At 43.7% G+C, this 25,494-nt stretch overlaps 1 protein-coding gene across 1 annotated transcript; it reads right to left on the bottom strand.

Annotated features, from left to right (window-relative positions):
- Positions 1–85: 85 nt before the first annotated feature.
- PITPNA (phosphatidylinositol transfer protein alpha) lies at positions 86–25,410 on the bottom strand. Its single transcript, XM_059866344.1, has 12 exons — positions 25,252–25,410; positions 20,396–20,426; positions 14,617–14,762; positions 14,003–14,094; positions 9,505–9,512; positions 8,482–8,556; positions 8,036–8,119; positions 7,097–7,174; positions 6,092–6,202; positions 4,689–4,811; positions 3,887–3,956; positions 86–2,840 (listed from the first exon to the last, which is right to left on the bottom strand). Exons 1-11 carry the CDS (start codon positions 25,269–25,271, stop codon positions 3,909–3,911), a joined length of 816 nt encoding a protein of 271 aa, XP_059722327.1. The 5' UTR covers positions 25,272–25,410; the 3' UTR covers positions 86–2,840; positions 3,887–3,908.
- Between the last annotated feature and the right edge of the window lie 84 nt (positions 25,411–25,494).

Genomic DNA, 25,494 nt, shown 5'->3' on the forward strand with positions numbered 1-25,494 from the left:
CGCAACAGCCTTAGGATGGCACCGAGACCTCCCCCCCTCCAAAAACCCCCCAAAACCCCAAAACAAAGGAGGCGGAGGCGACAGGCTCTGTCTAGTATTTTATTAGATTTCGTTTCCAATATGCCTGTATTGGAAGATTTAGGAGACAAAAAAGGCACAAACTCACATTTAAAGAAACGACGAGATAATCTAACCCATTCTACAAAGTGTGTGTCGCCAAAGGAAAGAGCACGGAGAACCCGTCGGGACGGGGCGGGAGCCCAGCGGGATGAGCCCAGAGGGCTGCGGGATGTGAGGGGCGAGCTGCCCTGGCAGCAAACCAGCCTGAGGGAGGCTGGGGCTCGGGGGCTGCCCCTGGAGCCCCAAACCCAGATGGGAGTGGCGATCCCAGCGCATCCAGCCCCTCGGGATGGAGCCGATCCCGCCGGGAGCCGGCAGCTCCGAGGGTTCTCGCCAAAGCTGATGGAAGATACGGCACGGGAACGCTGCGTGATCTTTGCTATGCTCACTAGCAGGAACCAAGCGTCGAGACTGAAGGGTCTTTACAGGATTTGTCTATCCAAAGGCTGAGGGATGCTTTCACTTAGGATCAAATTGGAAGGACAGAAAACAAAGGGCAGGGAGCAGAGGGGGAGGATTCAGGCTGAAGGTCCTGCAGTCCCCCCACCCCATCCAAGTTTTTCCACTAATCAGGAAAGCTTTGTGTAAAAGCTCTTACTCTGAAATCAGAGGATCAAAAAAGGATTGCAATGGTGGAATGTTACAATCTGCTTCCACGGCGATTAGTGTCATCAGATGGAAAAAGCCTCTTGGATAACACAAACTGAAAGAACAAGTGTGCTATGTGTATTCTCAGGTTGCCCTCAAGTGTAAGAATCCCTCAAAACGTAACCAACAAACATGAACAGAAGTCAGTGCATAAATTCTCTGTTAAAAATACTTCAAAACTGAAAGAATTCTAACTGGGGCCTACACTCCTAGAATACTTCTGGAACAGCTATACAACATGTCATGAAACATCCTGGTCCCAAATAGCCTCAAAGATTAAAATTTAGTTTCTTTATCTATTTTACAATAAACTTGTTTTACTTCTGCCTGGTGAGATTGCTAAAACCCCTCAAACCCCACCCCAACCCCGCAGAACCGTCTGAGGTCACTGAGAAGAGCCTGCCAGAGTTACTGGTACAATTCAGAGCTTATTGCACTTAGACATGAGTAAGGCAAAATAAACTAAAAATAAAGGGATAAACTGCCCCCTCCCCAGAAACCAATGCCATCCTCTCCCTCCAGAGCATGCCCATCTTCCCTCACACTGAAAACAGCTCTGATCCCAGCACAGCCTTGTTCAGCAGGGCAGGGGATCATTTCAGGATCTCCTGCTTGCAGGAGTGGGAAGGGTGGAGGAGTCAGAGTATTATAGAATGCTAAGAAGACTCCTCAAAAGTGGTGATACACCCACGACTGTTTGGCATTCAGGGTTTCATGTTAGTGCTGCCAAATACAGAAGTGGAAAATAAAGTTATTACTACTAGGGGAGGGAAAAAAATCAAACATTGGGCCTTAGGGATAAGCAAAAAATTAGGAATTTTTTTCCTCATATGTATTGAAGAAAGCAGCATTTCCTTGATTCTGTTCTGCTGAGTTGATTGTCTAAAGCTGATATCAACACAAGGATAGTTACAGTAAATATTTGAGTTCATTAAATAATGAGAGCTCTTTACATTAACAGTATCCTCTATGATTTATAATAACCAACAGATATCCTAGCAAACTGCAGGATTTATAAGTAGTTTTTCTTACAGCACAAAAGGAGATATTTTAGTCAGTCTTGCAATGGGAAGAATATTATTGCTGAGCAGAACCACCGCCCCAGGCACCAGGATGTAACCAGGTGTCAACACCTCTCTTGCACACCAGCCTTTGCAACATCATAATTTGTCCAGGGAGAATCACATTGTTATTATTAGTCAAAACCATTCCAGCTTTGTAAGTTATGGGAAGTCTTAATTAATAAAGAACCAGGAAGTTGCAACATGTGTCAAGAAAGATTCTGTGAGACTGACACGCACAGCTGGAGGACAACAGAGCTACGTGGGCCAGAGAGACCCCTAAAATGGAAACTCAACAGGTAAGTGCTGAACGCCCCAGCACAGGGCCTGACTGCAGCTTCTGGGCAGTCTTTAATTCGTGTTTGTTAAGACAGAACAAAGTAATGCCCTGCAGAAGCCACAAATCCCAACTCATCACAAACTGAGAACTCTCTGGCTGCTCCTCATGTTGTACTCAGGTTACCTGCCATAAATATCTCCCTCTGGGAGCAAGGGTGAGAGCAGAACATTTCATGGAAGAGTTTTGCACTTTTAAATATGGACTATTTCCCTCTCCAAACAGACATTCAAAGAACAGTGAAGGGCTGGGCAGAAACAAAGGTGGCAGTTTATCCCACTTGGAAAAAACAAACCAAAAACAAAACCAAAACAAAAAATTTCTAAGTCACCACATCACAAGACTATTTGAGCTAAAAATGTCACTTGGAAATCAAACAGGGCCACATGGAAATTGGTCTGAACACAATGAAAAAAAGAGGAGGAAGGAGTTGTAAATACAGATCTCTAAGTCACACGGCCCTGAGGAGGAGGAACCTCCTTGGGATGCACGTGCTAACATTGGAGTGCTTAGTACCAGACTGTCTATTTGCTCACAATATTAAGGGGCATCTAGAATTAGCTATGGGAGGTTTAAAATCGCCTGCCAGCTGGACAGAGAAAGGCTTGATCCAGAGATGGTCCATCAGTCAAGGGTGTGCATTCCCTGGGCCTTCCTGATGACTGTCTTGCAAACTGCAACAAAGAGACAACAGGGAAATGTTTCAGGATGGCTTTGGGAGAGCAATGTGCCAAGAAAGGTGGCAGACAACCTTGAGAGAGCAAATGTGAGTCATGCTGTCGCCAGGCAGACAATGCACAGTTACACTGCAGCTCTGATCCACAGGAAATGGAGAGAGCAAAATCAAGTGGCTGAAGCTGCGTTCAAAATTAAAATATTTCTATCAAAAGACACTCCCTCACTTCGTGTTCCCCACTTACCACCAAACAACCAGCAGATAACAGAGGGCAAATAGAATAAATAGTGAGTACTCCAGGAGGATGTGGTTCTGCCCCACCCCATTCCTTCCAGGGATAATTAGGATGGCATTTTACTGCCCTAACAACCTGTCCTTCCCAACATAAATGGACAATCCCTTCTTTCTCCTTGCTTTCTTACCTCTCTAATACTATACAATACGATTGTATATATTACATATACTATACAATGTTTTTGCAGTGTCTAAGAAAAATTTGGCAAAACCAGCACTCAAAGTGATGACATATATAACAGAATAGAAAGAAAACAAGTAAAAAGCTTTAAAATGGTCATTCCTGTTTCTACTGAAATGCTCAAGTGCTACTCCAAGCCTTGGTCCATTAGTAAATACTACTAACAAGCAATGGAAAAAAGAAATTCCTCACAAAATGCTTGGAATGCTCAATTTCCAATTGTATTCTAAGCATTTGCATGTCTAACTTTTTTTTTGAGACTGACAAAAGTTTCTCTGCAAGTCATGGAAAGTAACATATGCATTACAGAAATAATAGCAGTAACCTACAGATTATTCTAACACATTTTTCTTACACTTTTCACTCAGACTTTTCTTTAGAATAGTTCTGAAATGAGGCAGTAAACCTCGCTCATCAACCTGTCAGTGAAATGGCTTCACTATAAAAACAATCAATAGCACAGATTTGCCTGTCAGAAGCTATGAACAGGATCATTCCTCACAGAAATGTTGGGGATTTTAAACAAAACAGAGCAATAGAGATTTTTGTTAAATCTCTTTGATACCTACAGTGCACAAGGAAGGAGTCATATTAGTCATCTGCAGCCGACATTCCTTTCACTGGATCTTTTTCTCTCATCTGAAAGAGGAAAGAAGTGTTCAAGTAATGATTCTCACCTGTGTTATCTCAAATTTTATCAGTATGGAATATCTCCTGTGTGTAAGACATTGATTATATCTCAGCACCTCAAATCAGTGATTGTGAAATGCACAGGCAGGCATCACTTCTGGTTAAGCTGTGGGTTGGCAGCAGATTTGGAACCATTATCCAAAGGGCAAGAGTGTACATGAAACTGTAATGAAATATCCTGAGGCTTGAAGGGAGAGAAGGGTGCAGGGCAGGACACAAGCCACAGAACAAGGTTCTCATTATTACCAAACTTGTGTTTCTCAGAGTAAGAATGCTGTTACATATCCCCACTACCTGCTTATGGTACTTAGAGCTATAAAAACCTTTTACTCAACAGGTTTCTGGCAACTAATGAGGACAAAATCGACCATTCAGCTTTGAGTAAAATCAAACAGAAGATATTGAGGCAGTAAATGAATCATTGCCACTCAGCCCCTCATTACCTGTGGTTCAATACATTTACTGGCTCAACAACAAACAGAAGGAGAATTCCATAATGATTAGGAGGAGATGCCAGCACGATGGACTCATGGTCAATCATTCAAAGCACACACAGTATGACCTAAATAGCAGGAGCACAATTCACACCATGCCCTGACAATGCAGCAGCCTTTCCTCTCTGCTGTGCTGGAGAGAAGCAGTTTCTCACACAACCCACACCTGCCCTGCTTTGCCACTGACCTCATCCAGCTGTCTCTTGGTCTCCTCCTCCATCCTACGGATGTCCTCCATAGTCAGATCAACCCACTTATCAAGCCAGCAAAAGAGCTGCCGGTGGAAGTTTGTGAAAAGCCTCTTTTCTTGCTGCAAAAGGAGGAATAAAACACAAACCAGCTTAGTCACAGGGCAATTACCATGGAGCTCACAGCATTGGAACAATTCTCAGAGATGTGTAGAATCAGCTCCCTCGCCCACCTTTCCATCTAGCTGCTACAATTGGAAACTGGAGATAGCTAATTTTTATTCTTTTATCAGAATATCTAATCTAGAGTCTTGAATCCCCAGAGAAATGCCTTTTTTTTTCCCTCCAAACCTAGACAGCAGTCTGCGCACTGCACTGAAAGAATTACTGAATTTCCTTTGATTTGACAGTATTGCTCTGACTGAATAACGTGCTCCAAGCTGGGTTTACTCAGAGCACGAAAGTTGGTCTGGAAGTGCAGAAAAAAGGAGAAACAGGTATTTTTTAAATCCTTAACTTGCTAAAAACTAGAAGTTATGAAATGTAAAGGGCTGGCATGCCCCTATCTTATTTTTTTTTTCTTTTGAAGTGACATAAAAAAATGCCTAAACTTGTTTTTCACAGCTAAAAACCTTTCAGCAGAGGTGACTAAAGTGCACAAACTACTCCAGGTTTGGAGCAATTTATTTCCATTTTATAAGAGATAAGCTAGGCAAAATCATTATATTAGACAGGGATATATAATGCCTCTTGGAAAGACCTCATTAAGGAAGGACACTTCAGTTTTGCCAATTATGGTTTCATATCTCTTTAAAAGCAGCTTGAATACTTTGATGCAAGCCTGTAGATACTCATAAATTGAAAGGGATTGAAGACACTGCATTATTCACGACTTTTGTTAGAGGTATTTGAAATCCTGCAGCACCATGGTCATTCTCCCTTGGAGCTGCCTTGATTCTATCAGCAGAGAATTGCTTTTGCAGAAGCAGCTCTGTGGTTTCTCAATATTAACCACTGAGAAGTCTCTGTGATCTGAAGGCACAGGAGTTTTATGAACACAGCACTGCCTGGAAAACCACACACAACCATTCCCAGGTGTGGCATCCTGCTGCAGCTCATGGGTTATAGACTCTGCCACAAAAAGCTCTTTTCAAGATACCATTTATGTTTTCAGTTAATAAAGTTTCTCACCGTCTGCTTATTTTTTAACACAGTTTTTCCAAGCAGCAAACTAGGAGAGGAAAATGTGACTAGAGCTCCAGGACTTGTCAGAAAGATCCTTAGCAGCAAAGTGAACCCAGCTTTAACTGAGTGCAGAATTTCAGGCAGAGGCATTGCCTGTACAGCAGGTGGGTGATGAAATGTGCCCCATTCCCACATCTCTCCCCATCCCAGAACTTACCTTCTGTATAAAGTTCTCCACTTTATTTTGCAGACCCCACCACTTGAACTTGACTGTTACCAGCTTGTAAGCACACATGTATGGACAATCTGACTGCTTCCCCAGGTCCTTCTGCAAAGACACAAAGATATCCACATTAAGCCTCCAGCCAAGTGTCTCCAGGAAAGCAGCTCCTTCAGTCCTAACTGTGAAGTCATCCCACAATTCCCCACAATCCTCTTGCATCGTTACACCTTTCTTATATTTTATTGACAAGTTTTGTCACACCTTTGCTCACCCTTTTGCAAGGCATGATGAAACTAGACCCTGGTTTCCTTCACAGGTGGCTTTCCCTCCATTCTGAGAACAGACTATTCCTTCCTCTCCTCTGTTGTCCACTCTTTCTTCCATTAAAATTATGTCTTTCAGCATCTTCACTGTTATACCACGGCTACTTTGCTTCCTTAAAAGTCTCTCCATAAAGTCCCTACCTAAAACATTTTGGAATTAGATTAAATCATCTGAGTCATGATTATAAAGTCTTAAAGAAAACTCCATAAGATTTTTTATTTCCCATTACAGGAGCCATAAGCACTCTCCCCAAATGAATCACATCAATCTCAGCTTCTGCCAAGTCTGTCTGCTAGGAATCAGACCTGCACACCAGCAGCTCCCCAAATCCCACCCAGGGTCCCTTTTAAAGACTGGTATTATATCTGCACTTGCAATGTCTCCAGATTCCAAGGATTTCAGTGAAAGGTTAAACACTGCTGGTTCATTACTCAGCTATCTCATACTTGGATTCTCGTGGGTGAACCCTTGGGCTGAGCACCAGACAGCTCTAGAGATTTCCTGGAACTCATTCTCTCTGTACTAAGCTCTTTCATTTCTGTTAAAATCAGAACAGATTCAGGACTGAGTTTTGTATTTCCTTCTGCAGAAGGGACTCCAGTGTTTCCCAGTGTATCTTTGGCTCCAAACCCCAGTATCTGTCCTAATAGAGTTCCTGAACTCATCAATACAAACCTTCCAGTTGGGACCCAGCGGCCCACGTCCAGTCTTGACAGATTTAAACCTTGCTGGATCTTCTTCTGCCTTGTAATCCTATTGGACAGACACAAAGATTAAACACAAATTATCCTACTGTTTTCCAGCTGTTCTTTCATACAAAGGATTTCTTTTCCTGGCCCAAGACTAACCTCTGCCTTATCAAGAGCTACTGTTTTCAGACCTCAACATTAGGTCAGACACTCTCCAAGGAAATGTATCTCCCCACTGTGCTGTGTCCTAAACCTATGAAGAAGTCGTAACGAACTGATATGACCTTTGCAAGGTTATCAGAAGTTCTGTAGGATATGTTTCCAGTAACCACTTGTTCTCTGGGAGCTAAACACTGCTGTCACACAAAGCAGCTGTGCTATCTAGGATTTTTCACAGCACTGTATCAGTGTGATGCTCACATGCTCCTCACTAGAAGAAAAGTACAGTCAGACTCACAGTACTCCCAGGAAAATGGTATCAAACACTGTTTGAAAGTCAGGAAACTCAACCACCATTCCATTTTTATACAGTTGACTTTTCTTCCCAGTAAAGAAACACCCCTTTCCTTCTCACAGTAACTGGAGTGATGCTTAGAAGCAAGTATTGGCTACCTCATTTCCAGATACACTTGTGAAGCCATGGGTCAGTATCAAAAAGAGGGAAGTTTAGGAGAGATCCTGTGTGGAAAGGGGAGTGCCATTTCCTGCTATTCAAACACTTCAGTCAGCCGCACTGCTGGAGAAATATTGTTACATGCACAGGCAACACATTTTACAGGCAGTGCTGACAGTTTTTAAAAGCTTTTCCTCTGGCTTCCTCCACTTGTCCTGCTGGCTGTGACCACCCCTGGAAGCACAGTTTGTCCATGATCCCCCCTTTTAGCACAAGGCCTGCCCCCCAGGAGCTGTTACCCACCTACCATACCTTGGGGAGTACTTGGCTCCGATCAGCAATGTCTATATAAATGGCTTCTACACTCTTCCATACCTCTGGCTCCAGTTTATGCACCTGCAGGGGAACAACAACATTCAAGGAGGTGCTTCAGTGACAAAACACTTCCAGCCTAAGAAAATATAAAACCAGATGGAAATGCAGATACCCAGTGCTCCCCTTCCCACCCACAGAGAGGCAAACAGACAGTGGAAGAGTTTCCAAAGAAGCAAAGGGGCTCACACAGAACAAGTGCTTGGGGGTCAATTTTATTCAGTTTATGTGTGAGAAGAGAAGGGAGTCTGTCTTGGTAGTGAGAAAAACATTTGAAATGCAGGAACACAGTGAATAGACAGCTCCACACAGCACTTCTCTAACCCAGCACAGAAAGCAGCACTGTGACATTAAAGAGATGAGTAAAACACATGACAAGTACTCACATTCTCTTGCGTTCCAAGATCTGATTTATGCCAGGTTTCAATTTTGATCAGGAAGTCATCCTTCATATACTCATTCTGTCATCAAAATAAAGCTTCTTGTTATTCTAGGATATATAATTATATAAGACAAATATATAATTTGTCTTCTTATTACACAGATAAGCATTAGGAGAGTCAACTCAAAGAACTAAATCAAAGAAAGGACTTTTCATTTGACTGGGAAGCAACTTAGGGAATTTCAGAATTATTTGTCACCAGATGATCGCTTTCAGCAAAACTGATTGATCATTAATTAGTTAGGATTAAATAAACCACAGGCTGTTCACAAAAAAACCCACCATAAATTCTATTGTTTTAGTGAAACATTTGGAGTTCATAAACAGCTTTTTCTTGAAAGGACAATATCTGCCACTCTATTTAGAGTTTAGAAGGGGTAACATAAGTTAGCTAGGCAGAAACTGTCTTTCCACAGAGATTATTGATCTAGCACTGAGTACATATTTTGATGTAACTCTTCAAATTAATAACAATATTAAACTGATGTGCTGAGATCTTTTGACACTGAAAGGGAAGGGACAAGAAGCACAGTTCTGCCAAGTAAGCAAAAAACTTTCCATTTCTCACTATCACTGTGAGTAGCAAAGGACTCCCAAAGGTAACCCTATCCTCCCTCAGGGGAGCAGAAACAAAAGCACAAGCCAGTGAAACATTCAGCATGTAGAAAGGAAATATCAAATTCAGAAGAGATTAATCAAGGGGACAGCATGACAGGAGCTAACTGGTTTTTACTCAGTTTACCCAAGCAAGGGCTTGTTCCCATTTGTAGAGCTGAGCTTTGCTGAGCACAGACAGATCTCTGTCCATGCTCACATGGATACACCACGCTTGGTAAGGGCAGTTAATTATGTGATCTTATAGTGATAAAAGCTAAAGTGCCTTTAGCTCAGGTTAAAGAGCTTCTTCTACCCAGAAGACTTCATTTCAGTCATTATTCCACAGATTATCAGTAAAAGCAATACTTACTGTAATAACTGGTCCAAGAAATCAACACATGGAAAGAAAGAGACACAGTACTTTAGTGAGGAAAGACTGTACAGCAACCACTGCCCTCCTCCCACTCTCAGCCAAACAGGGACAGCTCCAGCTTCCCAGGTACCTCTGAGGGAAAAGACATGGAAGTTGATAAAATCCAGCTAACTTCACCCCCTTCTCCTCTGGAAATTCTCAGAGAAACCCAGAGGAGCAGCAATTAATTATGCACTGCCACTTGTGCTCCCTGGCCTGCTGCCAGCTGGATGAGAAGATGGAATAAGTATGTTCAGCTGACAGCATTTTACCAATCCTTTCTCAGCTTGCAGATAAGGAGCCTCTCCATAGTTCCAAAGGAAACCCATGCTGGATTTCAGGCCAGAGCAGCCCTGCCTGGAGTAACCAGACCCTCTGCATCTCTGCTGCTCGTGGTAACTGAGCTCCCTGGACACCGAGGCTCAATTATTCAACACAGAAAAGCAATTAAAGATCCTGTAACAGTCAGCATCTGCTCTACCTGAGCAATTCTACTCAAGCAGAAGGAAGTCTGAAGCTGCAGGTGAAGTTCTCTGGCCCGTTCTGAAGTCTAACATCAGGGCTTGATTAAGGAGTGATTTGGTTTTGAAGGTATTGTAACAATTTCTGAGTTTCCAACCCAGCATCCTGCAGACAGTTACCATCCCAAATCACCAATCATGCACATCCAGCTGCCTTAATTACCCACTGCTGGGCTTGGACTGTTCTAAACCCCTAGCATGTGAAAATTGCTTTTTACAGCAATTTTACAGAAAGCAAATTATTTAGACTGGCATGTTGGGCTAGAGGGAGAGAACAAGAAAGGAGAGCTGAGGCTAATTTTTCAAAGGCTGAACTTCATCTCAAAGAACATTTCATTATTTCTGCAAGAAGGAAGTGGGGTTTCTTTCCTGCCAGTCCAACAAAATACTGAATAAACCAGCAATAATTATAAACCAGGGCCTTCCCACTTTGCCATGACTGTGTGCTGTGACTATGCAGCTGCCTCAAAACAGGTTCCTTCACTTCTTTAACTTCTTCCCTGTGGGGAAGACTCCTCATTTGTAAAGAAACAAATTAATCTCTTCAGAAATGTCCACTGAAACTTCAATGCTCAGCTTGCTACAAATTAGGACCTGCTTCTTGAGGCATTACAGCAGCAACTCCTACATGTTTCAACTGCAGTTATAACTTCTCAGTTTCTTGACATCTGGCCACAGGCCATGGTTACACTCAGAGGGGAACACACATCAAACTGCTTTTCTAAAAACATTTAAGCAACATTAATATTTAAGTCAGACTGCAGAGAAGAACACTGTCCCCCTTGGCACCAGCCCACAGGTACAACTATTGGACAATCCTCACTTCATTTCTACTGCAGAAGTTGTGAAACCATACAGAAACAACAACCTCACTTACAGTTTATACTCTCAAAGGAACTAAGCAAGGCTTCCATTCAAAGTACATAAAAACAACATATTACAGCACAAGGAAGTGTGCAGAACTGCAGAAAGTGATAAGCTAGGCATTTAAACTCCCTCAATCTCCAGTACTACTTTGATAATGGCCCATAATATGTATATTAATTGAGCTTCTCAGAGGAGATATAGGGAAATGGAAGAAGGATGCAGTCATATAATTTAAAAAAAAAAAATACCACGAGGCACAATTAAGTAAAAGCACTGCTTTATTCCAGTTTAGAATGCTCTGTGAACAAGCAAGCTGTGCTCCAGAGACAGCACAGCAACACCACCTTGGACAGGAGGGCACAGACAGAAGCACCAGCAGCTCCTGCACTCAGGTTTGGTTCCTGCTGGGTCCCTGGCTCTTAAATTTCAGATTCTAGTGAGAAAGCTGAAAGCCTGGTTGCTCTAAGCCAGAACAGCATTTTCTGCTGCCCAAGGATTCACAGCAGGGCATCCAAGTCTCCCCACACCCGACCAAAACACCCGAGTGCATCCAAAGGAGAATGGTCAAAAAAGGCAGCCCCACAACACATCCATGGGCTCCCACATCCATGGGGTCACTCTCACATCCAAGGGTTCCCACATCCATGGGGTCACTCTCACATCCATGGGCTCCCACATCCATGGGGTCACTCTCACATCCATGGGCTCCCACATCCATGAGGTCACTCTCATATCCATGGGTTCCCACATCCATGGGTTCCCACATCCATGGGGTCACTCTCATATCCAAGGGTTCCCACATCCATGGGGTCACTCTCACATCCAAGGGTTCCCACATCCATGGGGTCACTCTCACATCCATTCATCCCCACATCCATGGGGTCACTCTCACATCCAAGGGTTCCCACATCCATGGGGTCACTCTCACATCCATTCATCCCCACATCCATGGGGTCACTCTCACATCCATGGGCTCCCACATCCATGGGGTCACTCTCACATCCATGGGCTCCCACATCCATGGGGTCACTCTCACATCCATGGGCTCCCACATCCATGGGGTCACTCTCACATCCATGGGTTCCCACATCCATGGGGTCACTCTCACATCCATGGGTTCCCACATCCATGGGGTCACTCTCACATCCAAGGGTTCCCACATCCATGGGGTCACTCTCACATCCAAGGGCTCCCACATCCATGGGGTCACTCTCACATCCATGGGTTCCCACATCCATGGGGTCACTCTCATATCCAAGGGTTCCCACATCCATGGGGTCACTCTCACATCCATTCATCCCCACATCCATGGGGTCACTCTCATATCCATGGGCTCCCACATCCATGGGGTCACTCTCATATCCATGGGCTCCCACATCCATGGGGTCACTCTCACATCCATTCATCCCCACATCCACAGGTCCTCTCTCACATCCATGGGCTCTCAAATCCATGAGTCCTCTCATCCATGGGCTCCCAAACCCAAGGGTTCTCCCCTCCTGCCCAATCCCAGCCAAAGGAAGGTTTCAGTAACTTTTTCAAGCTCTCTTGCTTCATATCAGGCTGGCAGATTCTCTAAACAGATTTATCAGCCTCCGCATCAAAACTGCCTTCTGCTCCAACCCCCTCAACAAAGCACTTTTTATCTCATATTATGATGCTGTTTATTACAGTTGAGGGTTTTTTTTCTGGCTTTGTTATCATTACTAGCATATTAAAACCTGAAATTTCTTTGATTGTGTTGAAAAGTCTTATACTTGATTTTAGTATCCTATTCTTCAGTGGAATTTTATTAGTGTGTAACTGAAGGATAAGCAGCTTGAGAATAACAAAAGAAGTAACTCCATAGCTTTGTTTCAGAAATTGGTGGAGAAGGAAAAGAGGAGGTGGAGGATACAGCCAGGCATTTAAATCAGCTCAGTGGGCTTAACATGGAAATAAACTAGACATTTAGTAACTAATTTAAGTAACATGCAGCAAGAAAACTGCATAAAGTTAAAAAGGTTGTGAACAACTTTGTTTCCACATCTTCTGTGAGACATTAAAAATTTATTCTAAAGTTGATGGCAGTATCTGAATTTTGTGTTTGAAATATCCATTCCACTAGACTGCTGCATGTAATTTCAAAGACTGAAGTAACACTATCCTCTCCCACTGCAGAGCTTTTTCCTTCTTTTAAAACACTTCATTTAAAATTCACTTAAGTAAATTGTCAAAAAAAAGGGGGGGTTTATATATTGAGTTTCAAGAACAGTTGGAATTGTTAAGAGTTTCGTTCCCATAGCAACTGTACCACTACCAACGAGCAGCAAATGTATCCTTCAGAGATACAAACAGCACAAAATGCTGCCAAAAACACTACATAAGTTTGGAGGCAAAGTCAAATTTTCAGTTTACAGCAGTGAACACCAGAGAAGCTGTAGTGGTTAAACACTATGGTTGGTAACTTCAGTAAGTAAATACCAACCACTCCTGTAGAAAATAGATTTGATATTATTCCAGCACTTTACACAGCTCCCAGAACCTCAGCCCTGCCTTTACAGATGGATTCACTTCAACTGCAGCATTCTCTGTCCAACCCTCACTGACCTCAGATCCTGCAAGTGAGCAAACACCCATCACTCAACACTTGTCCCCTTCACCTGCACTAAGCAAGAGGCACCTGAGATCTGCCCTGTTCCCCTCTTGCATCTTCCACTTTTTCCCACCTGGCTATGCTGCACTTGAGCACATAAAAATCACTCCTCATGTATTTATTTCATCTGTGTTGCACAGCTATTCCTTTAGGAAGACTACCAGGTATCTCTTGGTCTGTTGTTTCTCTCTCACAGAGGAAGGTCACTCATTAGCAGCACATCAGACAAGGGCAGTTCTTTTAACTCCTCACTGTATTTTGCTTTTCCTGACCACACAAAGAGCTCAGAGAACAGAAATACAAGATTTGAGAGCTGGAACAGCTTCTCTACTGGTTGCATCTTTCCTTATACCCTCCCCTATCTTTTTTCCCCCTACCACCCAGAAAAAAAAAAAAAAAAGGGAGAATCCAGAGTCCTTCCTCAGGCACTCACCAGTTCTGCAGTAGGGATAGGCATTCCATGCTTTTTCATGTATATTCAGAGCTCCTTCAGGGGCCAGCATTCTCACAAATGTTGGCACTTTGCTGCAGAATTTGGAAATAGGAAGAAAGACATTGATAAGGACTACATGGAATAAGAACTGACACAGGCAGGACATCTGTGAAAACACTGGAGATTTGCACAGCTCTGGAATTGGTAGGACTCTCTCCAGCCCCATTATGATGTTTTCCAGAAATGCTAAATCAGACACATTAATACAAATCTTCTTTACATAATGAAAGATAAAACAAATTAAAAAAAAAAAAAAAAGAGACAAAAGAGGCTGAAAGCAGGTTGAAATCTAGATGTTTTGTTCTTTAGCCAAATTCAAGTATGAAAATACTGGGTGGCAGGATCAGACTTGCTTTGAAAAGCTCAAAGCCAGATTTTCTTGGGACAACAGCCACGCTTCCAGGGGAGGGTGGGTGTCCCAGTGATGCTCACTACCAGGTGCTGTTATGCTCCTGCCTTCTGACCTTTCAGCCTTTACATAATCTGTGATTTACAGCTGCTGCAAGCCCTCTGGTTCCTCTTGCCCAGCTCTGGGAATGAATTGGTTCCCATACCTCTGTAGGTGGTAGATCTTGTGTGTGTACTGGCCACGCTCTCCATCCCTCTCGTAGGGTTCGTTCACCAGGACTTCCACTCCTTCACCTCCACCAGTTTCATTTTTACTGGCCTCTGCCACAGAATACAGCTGCCCCACTTGATACTGGAGAAGTTAAAGACACATTATTACCATGGCTATAATTCAGCTGAGGTAATAACTTTGCCAGAAGAAGCCAAGGACAAATTTATTACCCAGGGAGAGGGCAGAGAAAAGGACATCCACTTGTATGGGCAGATAAGCAGCTCATTTAATTTCATTTGAGATAGAAAGCTTGAGTGGTAGTTAGGAAGAAAGCACTGCCAGTGAAACACTTACCTTTAACCCTTCAATGTCAAGCTCCAAACCAACACAGAATCAGGAGAAAGCAAGAAAGAGTAAAGGAGCATCAGAAAGTAAGAAAACACAGATGACCTCAGGGATACTGGAGCAAAATCCATTGGGTTTCATTCACTTTTTTTGAGTGACACACAGCTGCCTACACAAAATTGAGAATAAGGCACTGCCAGTCCTGAATCAACAAGCACACAGTGCTGCATCCAGAAGAGTCCCAAAGAAATTCACCTCAAGCTTTTTTACAAAATGCAGGTTAAGGGGGAAGGGAGTGAAAAACTTCATAAGGAGACAGAAGATAAAGTGCCCTTGCACCACCTGATTTAAGTGCTCCAAGAAACAAACTTGTTAGATGTGCACAGCTTAGGAGCCCTGAGGGTCAAAGATGAGCATCCCCTACATGCAGTTCAAACAACTGAGTATGAAGCCTGAAGTAAAGAGGGTATTTTCATTCTAAAAGCTTTATCTAATGAAATAACTGAGCCAGTGTCCCAAATGTCTAGTTGATCTATGCTGCCACTGCTCCCACTATTATTTTTCCTATTATCTTTGGTTTGGGTTGTGTTGTTTTTCCTCTGTATCACACTTTCTCTTAGCCAAAAGTGTAAACCACTCCCAGGGAGAACAAAGAATTTCAACATATAGTAAAATTCTTACCCTAAAATCGTTTCTCAGTGTCTTACAGACATTCACTTGGCAGCATCATTTCCCAGAAATCACTTTAAGTACTTGATACTACACAATCTCTTTCATAAGAGGCATTCACAAATGTTTCCCTGGGCAGAAGAGAGGAAAAACCAAAAACAAACAGAAGAGAACATTCTCCTCTGCAGAAGATGTAAAGATTAATACACTCTTGCCTCTTGCAGCTGAAAAAGGGGATGCAGAGCTCAAAAGAAACATGATCAAATGAAGAAATTCACACAGGTCTCTCTGAGGCAAAGTTGGAAGAGCAAAGTTTGAGGATGAAGAAGCTAAACCACTGACTTAAAAGGAAGTGTTCTAACTTAGAAGAGTTAAGTCTTCAGAACTCTTAAGTGAGCAAAACAGCAACAGTTGCCAAAGGCAACAGTGCAGGGATGCAATCTGAAAGGGTAAACCACAAAGTGTTTGGCACCAGAAGTGCAATGATTAAAACAAAAAAAAAAAAAAACAAAAACAAAAAAAAAAAAAAAACCAAAAAAACAACAAAACCAGCAAAACCTCCTAAAAATTCCATAACACAACTACAAAGCAATGCAACACGGTTCAGGCCATCTTCCTTTTCCACAGCATAAGGCTCTGCCTCAGAAACAGGAATAGCACTTCTGAAAGGCAGCCTGGAAAAGTGGAATACTGCTCAGAGCTGAGAACCCAGAAATACTTCACTGGGCTGGAACATCTTCTGCAACGAAGGAAGATTTCTACAGTCGTTAAATTTTGTTGTCACAGCATCCAAAATAACAACAGTAACCAAAGCTCTCTGGTATTTTGTGCCATCTGGTGCCAACAAAGGCCTGCTGGAAGAATAGAGATGGAAGCCAGAGTAACAAGGCTAGGTGTCCTGGCCTCAGCTCATGTGGGGCAGAACAAAAATCAGGCCATTTCCAAGCTAAGAGCAGCAGCTCTGGATCTCTCTAGAAGGTCCTGGGCCAGGTTACATGAGCAGCCCTCACTTGGCTGGACAGTTCCTGCACTGTCACAGCAGGCTGGCCTTCAGTCTGCATTTTGGGCTGCAATACAAGTCTCTGACTTCTGACATTTCATACACCACACTGCCTTCCTTATGACTCCCTGCATATGACCCACACAAAGCAGAACACTCACCTCCCTCCAGAACAGCAAAACATGAGAGTTGTGAAACCTTAGAAGCAAAGTTGCTTTAGCAGAGTAAGAGCCCCACAAATACTCATAGAACAGAGTTTATTATGAGTTTGGTAAGTACAGGATTACAGGGGAGGACTGAATGGCTTTGCAGCAAGTCCCAGGACAGAGCTCCAGGAGCACAAACTAATTCCTCTTAGTAACAGCCTCTTATTCATTCCTTCTCCCTTTCAAATACTTGGGTCAAAGTTCAGACACTAAGAAGATAAACCCTTTGGTTTAACATCTTCACCATTTAAACTTCCCTGTTATTTCTGAGCCTTTTATCACATTGATAAGAGAGGAAAAGGCCCAAATAAAACTGTCCCAATGAGCAAATTCCACATCATTCTCCCTGCAAAGGTGAACAGAGAGAAAGATTTTGGCTCTAGGAATCTGGACTCCAAACAGACCTGAGAGCACCAAAAAACTCTTCTGCAGGAAGTCATCCCTCTTGCTCTGTGCCAAACACCTCTTATACAGTTGAGAGAATATCTTCATTGCACCAAATTTCCTCCAGCAGGCCTGATCTCAACACAACCACCTTCAAGAGCAGTTGTTTTCCTGAAAGCTGCTTTGAATGCAATTAATAAGATTCCTGTGTGTTTGGCAAGCTGCTTGCCATGTGAAAAGGAACAAAGAGGCAGCACAGAATGTGTACACACAGCTCTAATCCATACCAGCATTTCAGTGGCAGCTGGCAGAGACACCCACACGAGTCCACGCTCCCCAAGCTGGCACCTGGTGCTGGTCAGGGAATGGGAGCAAAGCCTGGCACCCAGCACTCAACAAGGAGATTCCCTTTGCTCCCCACAGTGGGACAGGGGATAAACCAACACAGCAGTGCAGCTTGCAGCCTGCACTTGAGCAGGTCTGTGTTTTGGCAGGGTTTCCATGTAGAAGACAGACTGCTACAGTCTAACTCCTACATGCCAGCTCTCGAGTTTTAGTCATCACCAGGGCTTCTCTTGCACTGTTTGGTTCCCAGCTTGGCTAAGCAGCACTGAGCTCTGTGTTGACTAAGTCACAGCTCCCCAGTGCCTTCCTGATCACCAGTTTTCTCTTGAATTCCATACTATTGGTTAAGATCCATTTGCTAAGGGTGGAGAGTGAACACAGAATCCCTGGTATATCACAGAACCTCACAGAAGACTCCCTCAACCCTTTCATGATGTCTCAAAGTTACAATTAATTTCATTCCTTATCTTACATCAGACTTTTGCCAAAAATTTGCACACAGAAGGTGTGAACTCTTAAGCCTTTTGAGCAAAAATCAGCCATATAAAAATGAAATCAGAAGTCCTCCTGCTAGCCAGAGATGCTTCATGAGCAGCGACACAGTCAGGAGCAATACCAAGTCTCCAGAGCCCTATTTAAGAGTTTTGTACACAAGGAAATCCTTGAAAGCAATGAAGGTTTAACAGCTGGTTTGTAGAACAGACAGCAGTGCAGTGACCAAGTGATGCACAGATGTGTCAGCATCTTTGCACACAGGAAGGGGGATGAGGCAATAAACACAGCAGCAGTCATCCTCTGAGTCAACACTGGAAATAACCTTTTTTCTTAAGCACACCCAGCTACACAGGCAAAACTAAGTGAACTTTAGAACCCTCTTTGCTCAGGGAACTGGCTCCTGAAATCTGCCCTATCACAGGAAAAACACCACACCTTGGAAAGGGACATCACTCATGGGACACAGTGACAATGTGCAAATCTGGAGAGAAATTTGATTTGGTCAGGTTGAGGGTTTCTTTACAAGGCAAGCACTGGACTCAGAGTAGAGCAATACATGTCCTGAAGCAGATAATCCCAGGGCACCCACACAAGGAGTTTGCCAGAGACTGACAGGTTTATCTACAGCCCAAACCCTCAGATTTCCACAGAGGCAGTTTAGACACAAGGCTCTGAACAGCCAGGGAGGGACAAGAGCACAGCCAGGGACTCGCTTTAACTGGATGAAGGCTAATCCCAGTATCAGAGAACTTAGGAAAACCCTGTGTTGGGTTCCATCCAGTCTAACCCCCTCAAAGAAACAATCTGTATGCTGATGCTGTGACTTTCTATTTACACAGCTTGGCACCAAGGAGCCATATCACTACAAGGCAGGGTTCCTGTTACTCAGGAAGGTCCTTTCTGTCCATTGAGCTCTAGCAACCTCCTGCCATTTACCCACTCCTTCCTCAACCTGCAAGTCTGCATCCTTTGCTCACTTGATAAAGCTGATCATGTTACTCCTTCCTTTGTCAAGATCTTGCTCTTCTGAGTGGCACTTGGGCAGAATAAAAGATCCAAACTTCCCTACTCTCATACTTCAGTCTGACTTCTGTTAAAACTGCTGGAAACAGATTCATGCAGAAAGCATAAAAGCTACAGGTAGGGAGCAAGCAACAGGCAGAACCTCTGACATTAACAGCCTTGTTCTTGCACTAACACAGAACACAGATCCAAACCCACTCTCTGATCAGAGCTCTGGGCTTTCTGTCAGCATCTGATACCTGTCACAGCAGACTGAGCCACAGGAACTAGAAACTCAGCTAAGACACTGCTTTTGGTTTACTAGCCAGTCTGATGGCTGCAGGAATGCACTACATGAAGTTCTGAACTGTGTTCTGTCAAAAGAGTGAGAGTTATAAAAGGGATGTGCTTAAAAAAGTGCTGCCATGAGCCAGCCCACCACTGTCTAAGCCACAGTAGCTGCTATATTCAGAGGAAAGAAAAATGAACAAGAGTGCTGTTATCACAGCTCTCCCTAAGAGTTAGAACAAGGCCTTGATCAGAGTTCACAAACCCAAGGCTTACAGCCAAGGATCACAAAGAAAAAATAAAACACATCCAGAAGAAGGAATCTGCTACAGAAGTGCCATAGACTCAGTCATTTCAATTTCTAACTTGTTTAAAAAATTCAAAACATTTATATGGTTAGATTCTCTTCAAGAGTAATGTTCAGTGCAGGAGGGAGGAAGGAAAGGCAAGCTGAAAATCAGAGGAAACAGGAGGGAAACAGCCACTGAGTCTGCACAGCTATTCCATGAGTGGTTTGGTGATGAAAATCACCCTGTCCAATAGAAACTACATCTCTTCTCTCAATTCAGCTTTATCTCAACAAAAAGAAAGTCTGCTGTGTATGTAAGAGCTAAATAGCACAGGTCTTAAAAAGTCCTTTTGCTATGTGAGCCTCTTAAGTAATTCTTAATCTTTGCCTAAGAGTTTAAAACAAAAGAGCTCCAGCAAAACACAGTTTAAAAGGTGACTTAAATCTGTACTAAAGCTCCCCCTTCATGTTAAAAAAATAGAAAAGAACAATAGTGCTAATAAAAAGGAAACTGCACTTGAAAACAGCCTGACAACTCAAGATTTATAATCAGCATTTCTGAAAGTATTTTATAAGAGAGATGATTGGCACCCTCAGACTTAATACAATTATTTGGTCAAAAATTATGGTGAATGAGTAACAGCTCACAGGGGCTCCTGAAGACAGCTTGCATTTTCCAGTTTTTGTTCATGCTTTGATCACAGGTTTATTTACAGTCCTAAAGCCAGGAAGCAAGAAGCAAAGAACTCACCTCCTCCACAGACACCGGCAGGATAACGCGGCTGGAAGGGAAACAGAGACAGAAATTAGCAAATATCCCTGCAGCCCCAAAATTCCCACATTCCTCACAGCAATGGCTGCCCAGCTCTCCTCTCCCCCCAGAATTCCAGCATCCACCCAGTACTCCTTAGGCCAAAGACTATTTATATAACAACCTCAAAGAGAAGCAATACATGATAGAGCATAATTGCAACCCTCTCTTAAAGCTCTGTAATTCAACTGGTGATCCCTCGCTGGCCTACAAACCCACACAGCAGCAGCACAGTGGTGATCCCTCTCACTGCATCCTTTCAGCAATCCCATCTTATTCCTCATCAAGCTGCTGGGGAGGTTTCTGTGGGCCTCAGCAATTCTGCAGAGATCTGCAATAGCCACAAGGCACTGCACGATTTGCTCACATGTCCCAAGGCAGCAGCAAACAGCAGAGGAAAGGCTTGCTCAGAGCTCACTGCAAAGCAGCCACTGCTTTAAATGAGTCTGGTTTTTTATTTTATTATTGTGGTTTCCTGAATGCTTCTGAGAATCAACTGACTGGACAACACAGCAAAAACTGCCTGAAGTCACACAGATTTTTTTTGGAAAAGGATCAATGTAAAGCTGACAGAAATACATGCTTGTTAAGGTCTTCTCCAAAACTGGATCTGTGGTTGAGTTGTGCTTTCAGCAAGGATGATGTCAAACAAGGAACCAAAGCAAGAGACAGATGGGAAATGGATATGGCTACCATGGGCAGAAGAATTCCCAATTCTTTGGGAATTAGTCTCAAAGGAACTAGGACACAATCAGGAAAAAAAGCCCTCTGCATTAATAAACTGATTATGAAAAACCAATAGTGGTGAAAATAGAATTCTTTTTTTACACTTTACCAAAAGAACAAACTGGAATAGGGGCAAAAGATTACAGATTATGCAAGATTACTTGTGACAGCAACACTTTATGCTGGCTGCAAAGTACTGCAGAAAGAACTACTGAGAACTGCAAATGAAGTTCAGAGTCAATTAAAAAAAAAGAATAATGCACTATAGGGACTCATTTTCACCAAACACATGGGGTTAATGAGCCCCAAGTTCGTTATTGCCAATATCTTGTGCCTTTATGGAAAAGCAGCAGGAAACATCAGCTCAGTGGCAATTCAAAAGTAAATCCAACATTAGAAACTGGAACAGCACACAGACACACACACACAAAAGACAATTATGTCACTAGAATCTCCCATCATCAACAGCTTGAATATTGCCCATAGTCCTGGTCACCTTATCCCAAAGAGGATACAGAACAAGTAAAGGAAGTTTAAAAAGATGATTGGAAATGGGGAAAAGCTTCTGTGTGAGAAGAAAGCAATTAAGACTTGGCCTTTCAGCTTGGGAGAAAAACCAGCTAAAAAGCTCAGGTATGGAAGAGTTTTAGAGATCATAAATGATGCAAAAATGTGAATGGAGAAGGAACAGTGACTGTTTTACAACAGAAAAATCATTAGACAACAAATTTTAGACCAAGTCACATGTGCTTCTTTACGTCAGGTCTACTGAAGACATGGCATTCCTTGCCAAACACAGGAAATAAAAGCAATTTTTAAATGGGATTTTAAAATAGAAATCCATGTGCCACTTGCTGGTAGGATATATTGAACTATAATTGTTTTACTCCCTGTTACATATCGTATCCTGAAAATACCTGCTGAAAGGCAAGAGGGGAGAGGACCAACACTAGTGTGGTGTAAGGGAGGATAAAAAAAGGAAAGGGATTTTCACAGGTAGACTTTGCCATCAAGCATGATGTTGGGTTAGTTAACTGGATAAAAGTGCAATAAAAGAGGGGCTGGGTGATAAATTAAAGTGAAAGATCAAGAAAGAAGGAAAAAACAATTTCTTTGGAATGGAGTTAAAACATTTTTCTTCAGAAAACCTGGTTTAAAACGTTGCTGTAAGCAAATGAAATTCCATTTAGGAAACTGGAAGACACTAAATCTGAACTGTTATCTTGTAGTTCAATGGAGAAACAGAAACACAAACAAGATTAATGGTTTACAGTTTGTTCAGCCCAGCAAACCAAGAAAGTGGGGGTGAAAACCACTTACAGGTAGTTAAGTGATAAAGAAGGAGGAGGGAAGACTCCTCAAGAGGATCTTTGCAGGAGCAGCAATGGGAACAAAGATTCCTAACTTTAGGATAGAACTTGCTCAATTTATGAGAAACTATATGATGTGGTCAGCCTGAAAATGGTGAGGAACATTTAAGATCCCTGTTAGATTAAAATCTGCCTCAAATGACAGCAAAGGGAAGTACAGCTGCAGGGAAGGTCAGTGGCATTATCGTCACTTCACAGGAAAGGGAAGTGAGTCTCCACACTCTGATTCCCCTCAAGGTCTTCCAAGGCAGTTTAAATCAAAATAAGGACAGCAAGCAAGACTCCAGCCAGCATTTACAAACCCTGACACCAAAAAAATGCAAACAAATGAACAAAATCCATGCAGGTGATCTGCAGCACGGATGGATAGAAATGCAAGGTAAGTCTGAAAGTCTGACGGGACATCAAATGAAAGGGTTAAAGTCATCACTGCATAACCACCAGGACAAGAAGCTGTCGAGAAATGATGATACAGACTTGTCTGATAATAAAATGTGACATCAGGTTTTTGTTCTATTGCTCTATTTCTGTATCAGCTCCTAAAATACTTACAGGCATAATAAAACCCATCTGATTTACTAGGGAGAGTGTGACAGGGGGTCACAGAGATGAAGAATAATCTGCTCAGATGAGATGAAACTACAGATCATTTAGCTTTTTACCACCTATGGCAGGAAGGCAGTAATTACCTGCATGCAACCAGAACTAACATAAGTAACAGCAAAGCACTTCAAACAGCCAGCTCACACCAAAACAAGAGGTTTCAACATGCCTTAAACAACTGCTTCCTGGAACAGGAGATTTCAGCAGAAACCATCTCAAAAAGGATGTAAATTGAGCACGTACAACTTCAAGAATATTTAAATCTGAGCCAATACAGTGACACAACTCAGAACGTGCAACTGTCAGAGGTAGTTGGGAATCTCAGAAAGTCAAAAATAAATGTTCATTTGGAAAGTCCAGCAGCAACCTTGATTGTCCTTAGAGCCACATATGTCTTACTAAGGGCAAAACAAAGGGAAGAAAAGAAACAGTATAATGACAACACTAAAAAGGTTTAGTGACCCTTTTGAAAATATAAATGGAAACCTGTAAGAGGAAACCAATGTAGTAATTCTGGTCTTTTAACCTTTACTCTTAACATTTACACTTCCCACCTTGTTTCTGAAGCAGGCAGTGTGACAGACCAGTAGGCATGCTGATATGGTGAGGTAAATAATGTTGAGTAAAACGACTTTTAGAAGTGATAGTCACGAAAATGAACTGCTCACACTGTCAAAAATCTGATTCAAAATACATATGTTCTCACCTTTACAGCATAGCTCACTGATAATGAGCTTTATTGTGGCACAGGGCAAGGGATTGTGAGCAGAAGTGTGAAAAAGATACATGATAACCCAGCCAAGGTGCTCTAAGAGGGAAAGTAGTAAATCCACAGGAAAACATCAACAAAACAGATGTTGCAGAAGGAGTTAATTATCTTTTCAGGCACCTGAAACTAAGCACTTAGGCCAGGTTTCTGCCTGCTATCCAGTTTAACACTACAGAAGGTAATGGTGTTTTTGTGTTAGAGAGAGCAGCTCTGCTGCTGCTCCTGAATTCTACACTCCTATTGTTTGGATAAAAATAGCAGGGGTTTAAGGATTGGGGGGGAAAAAAAAAGTTAATCAAGTTTAAAGGCAACTATAAGGATCAGTACAACCCTCAACGTAGTTTTAATATTTAAATCCACATCATGGTCCATAATCTTGCAAAGTAATTCCTGTAAGGAGGACACAGTCATGTAGGTAAATGTGTCTAAGAGAAGACCTGAAAACCCACTTTATCACTGGGATCACAGGTATCAGAAAGCCTCTTCCATCAGCCAAAAGAAGTTTAAAATGATGGAATGCACTTCACTTGGGAATGCACTTGGGTTAACCTTAAGAATTCAGGAAAGAACTATGTGCAGAGTGCACACAGCTTTGAAGACACCCAGCCAAAGTGCACCGGTCCAAGAGTATATTCCACATTAGCAAGCAAAAAGCAGCTGAACCAAGGACTGTGACAAGTCGTGACTAATAGCTACACACCCTCATGGCCAGCCAGTCTTCCACCCCTTCATCCCCATCACAGGGCAGGACAACCGCAGCAGCCTCAGGGTCAGTGAAGAACTCCAAGGTGAGGCTTCCACACACCAAAAATATTTTGTAGCTACCTCATTTCTGACATTCTCGGGAGTCCCCCCTTGGAGATTTCACAGCCCAAGGCGGGAGGGGATCAAAGCCAGGCTTCACACTTGGCTCAGTTACAACGAGCAGGGGCAAGACGCCCCTGCCTCCCTCAGAGTTCCCACAGAAATCCCCGGGACTGAGGGGGCTCCGGCTCGGCCCTCGGCACCGGCAACACCCACCCGGCACAGCCGGTGCGGGGCCAGCCGCCCGCGGAGGCCGTGGGGGCACCGGCGGCACCCGCGGAGCCGCAGAGGGGCCGAGCGGCCCCGGCAGCCGCGGCCCCCGCCCCGCCGTGACCTTCATGCCGCCCCCACCGCCGCCGCGGCCCTCACGGCGCTCCCCGCTCCTTCCCTCCCTCTCCGCGGCCGCAGTGCGGGGCAAGGCCGGGCCGCCCACCCGCGGCCGTCACCGCGCCAGGCCCCGGGCGCGGACGGAGGTGACCGGAGGGGCTCAAGGGGGGCGGCATGGGGGAGCTCCCCGCACTCACTATTCCTTGATGAGCACCATGGCGGCGCCGCCGCGCGCCTCCCGCCCGGGCCAGCGCCGCTGAAGATGACAGGAGGCGCGTCCCGGAGCCGCTGCGCGGGATGGACCGAGCCGCGCCGAGCCGAGCCGCGCCGCACCGGGACGGGGGGGCCGGGCCGGCGGGGGGGCCGGGGCGGTTCGTCTCTGCGGCAACGGCTGCGTCACCTCCGCGCCGCGCGCGGGGCGGGGCGGGGCGGGGCGGGGC

This window comes from Haemorhous mexicanus, chromosome 22, assembly GCF_027477595.1.
Source record: "Haemorhous mexicanus isolate bHaeMex1 chromosome 22, bHaeMex1.pri, whole genome shotgun sequence".
NCBI classification, from domain to species: domain Eukaryota; kingdom Metazoa; phylum Chordata; class Aves; order Passeriformes; family Fringillidae; genus Haemorhous; species Haemorhous mexicanus.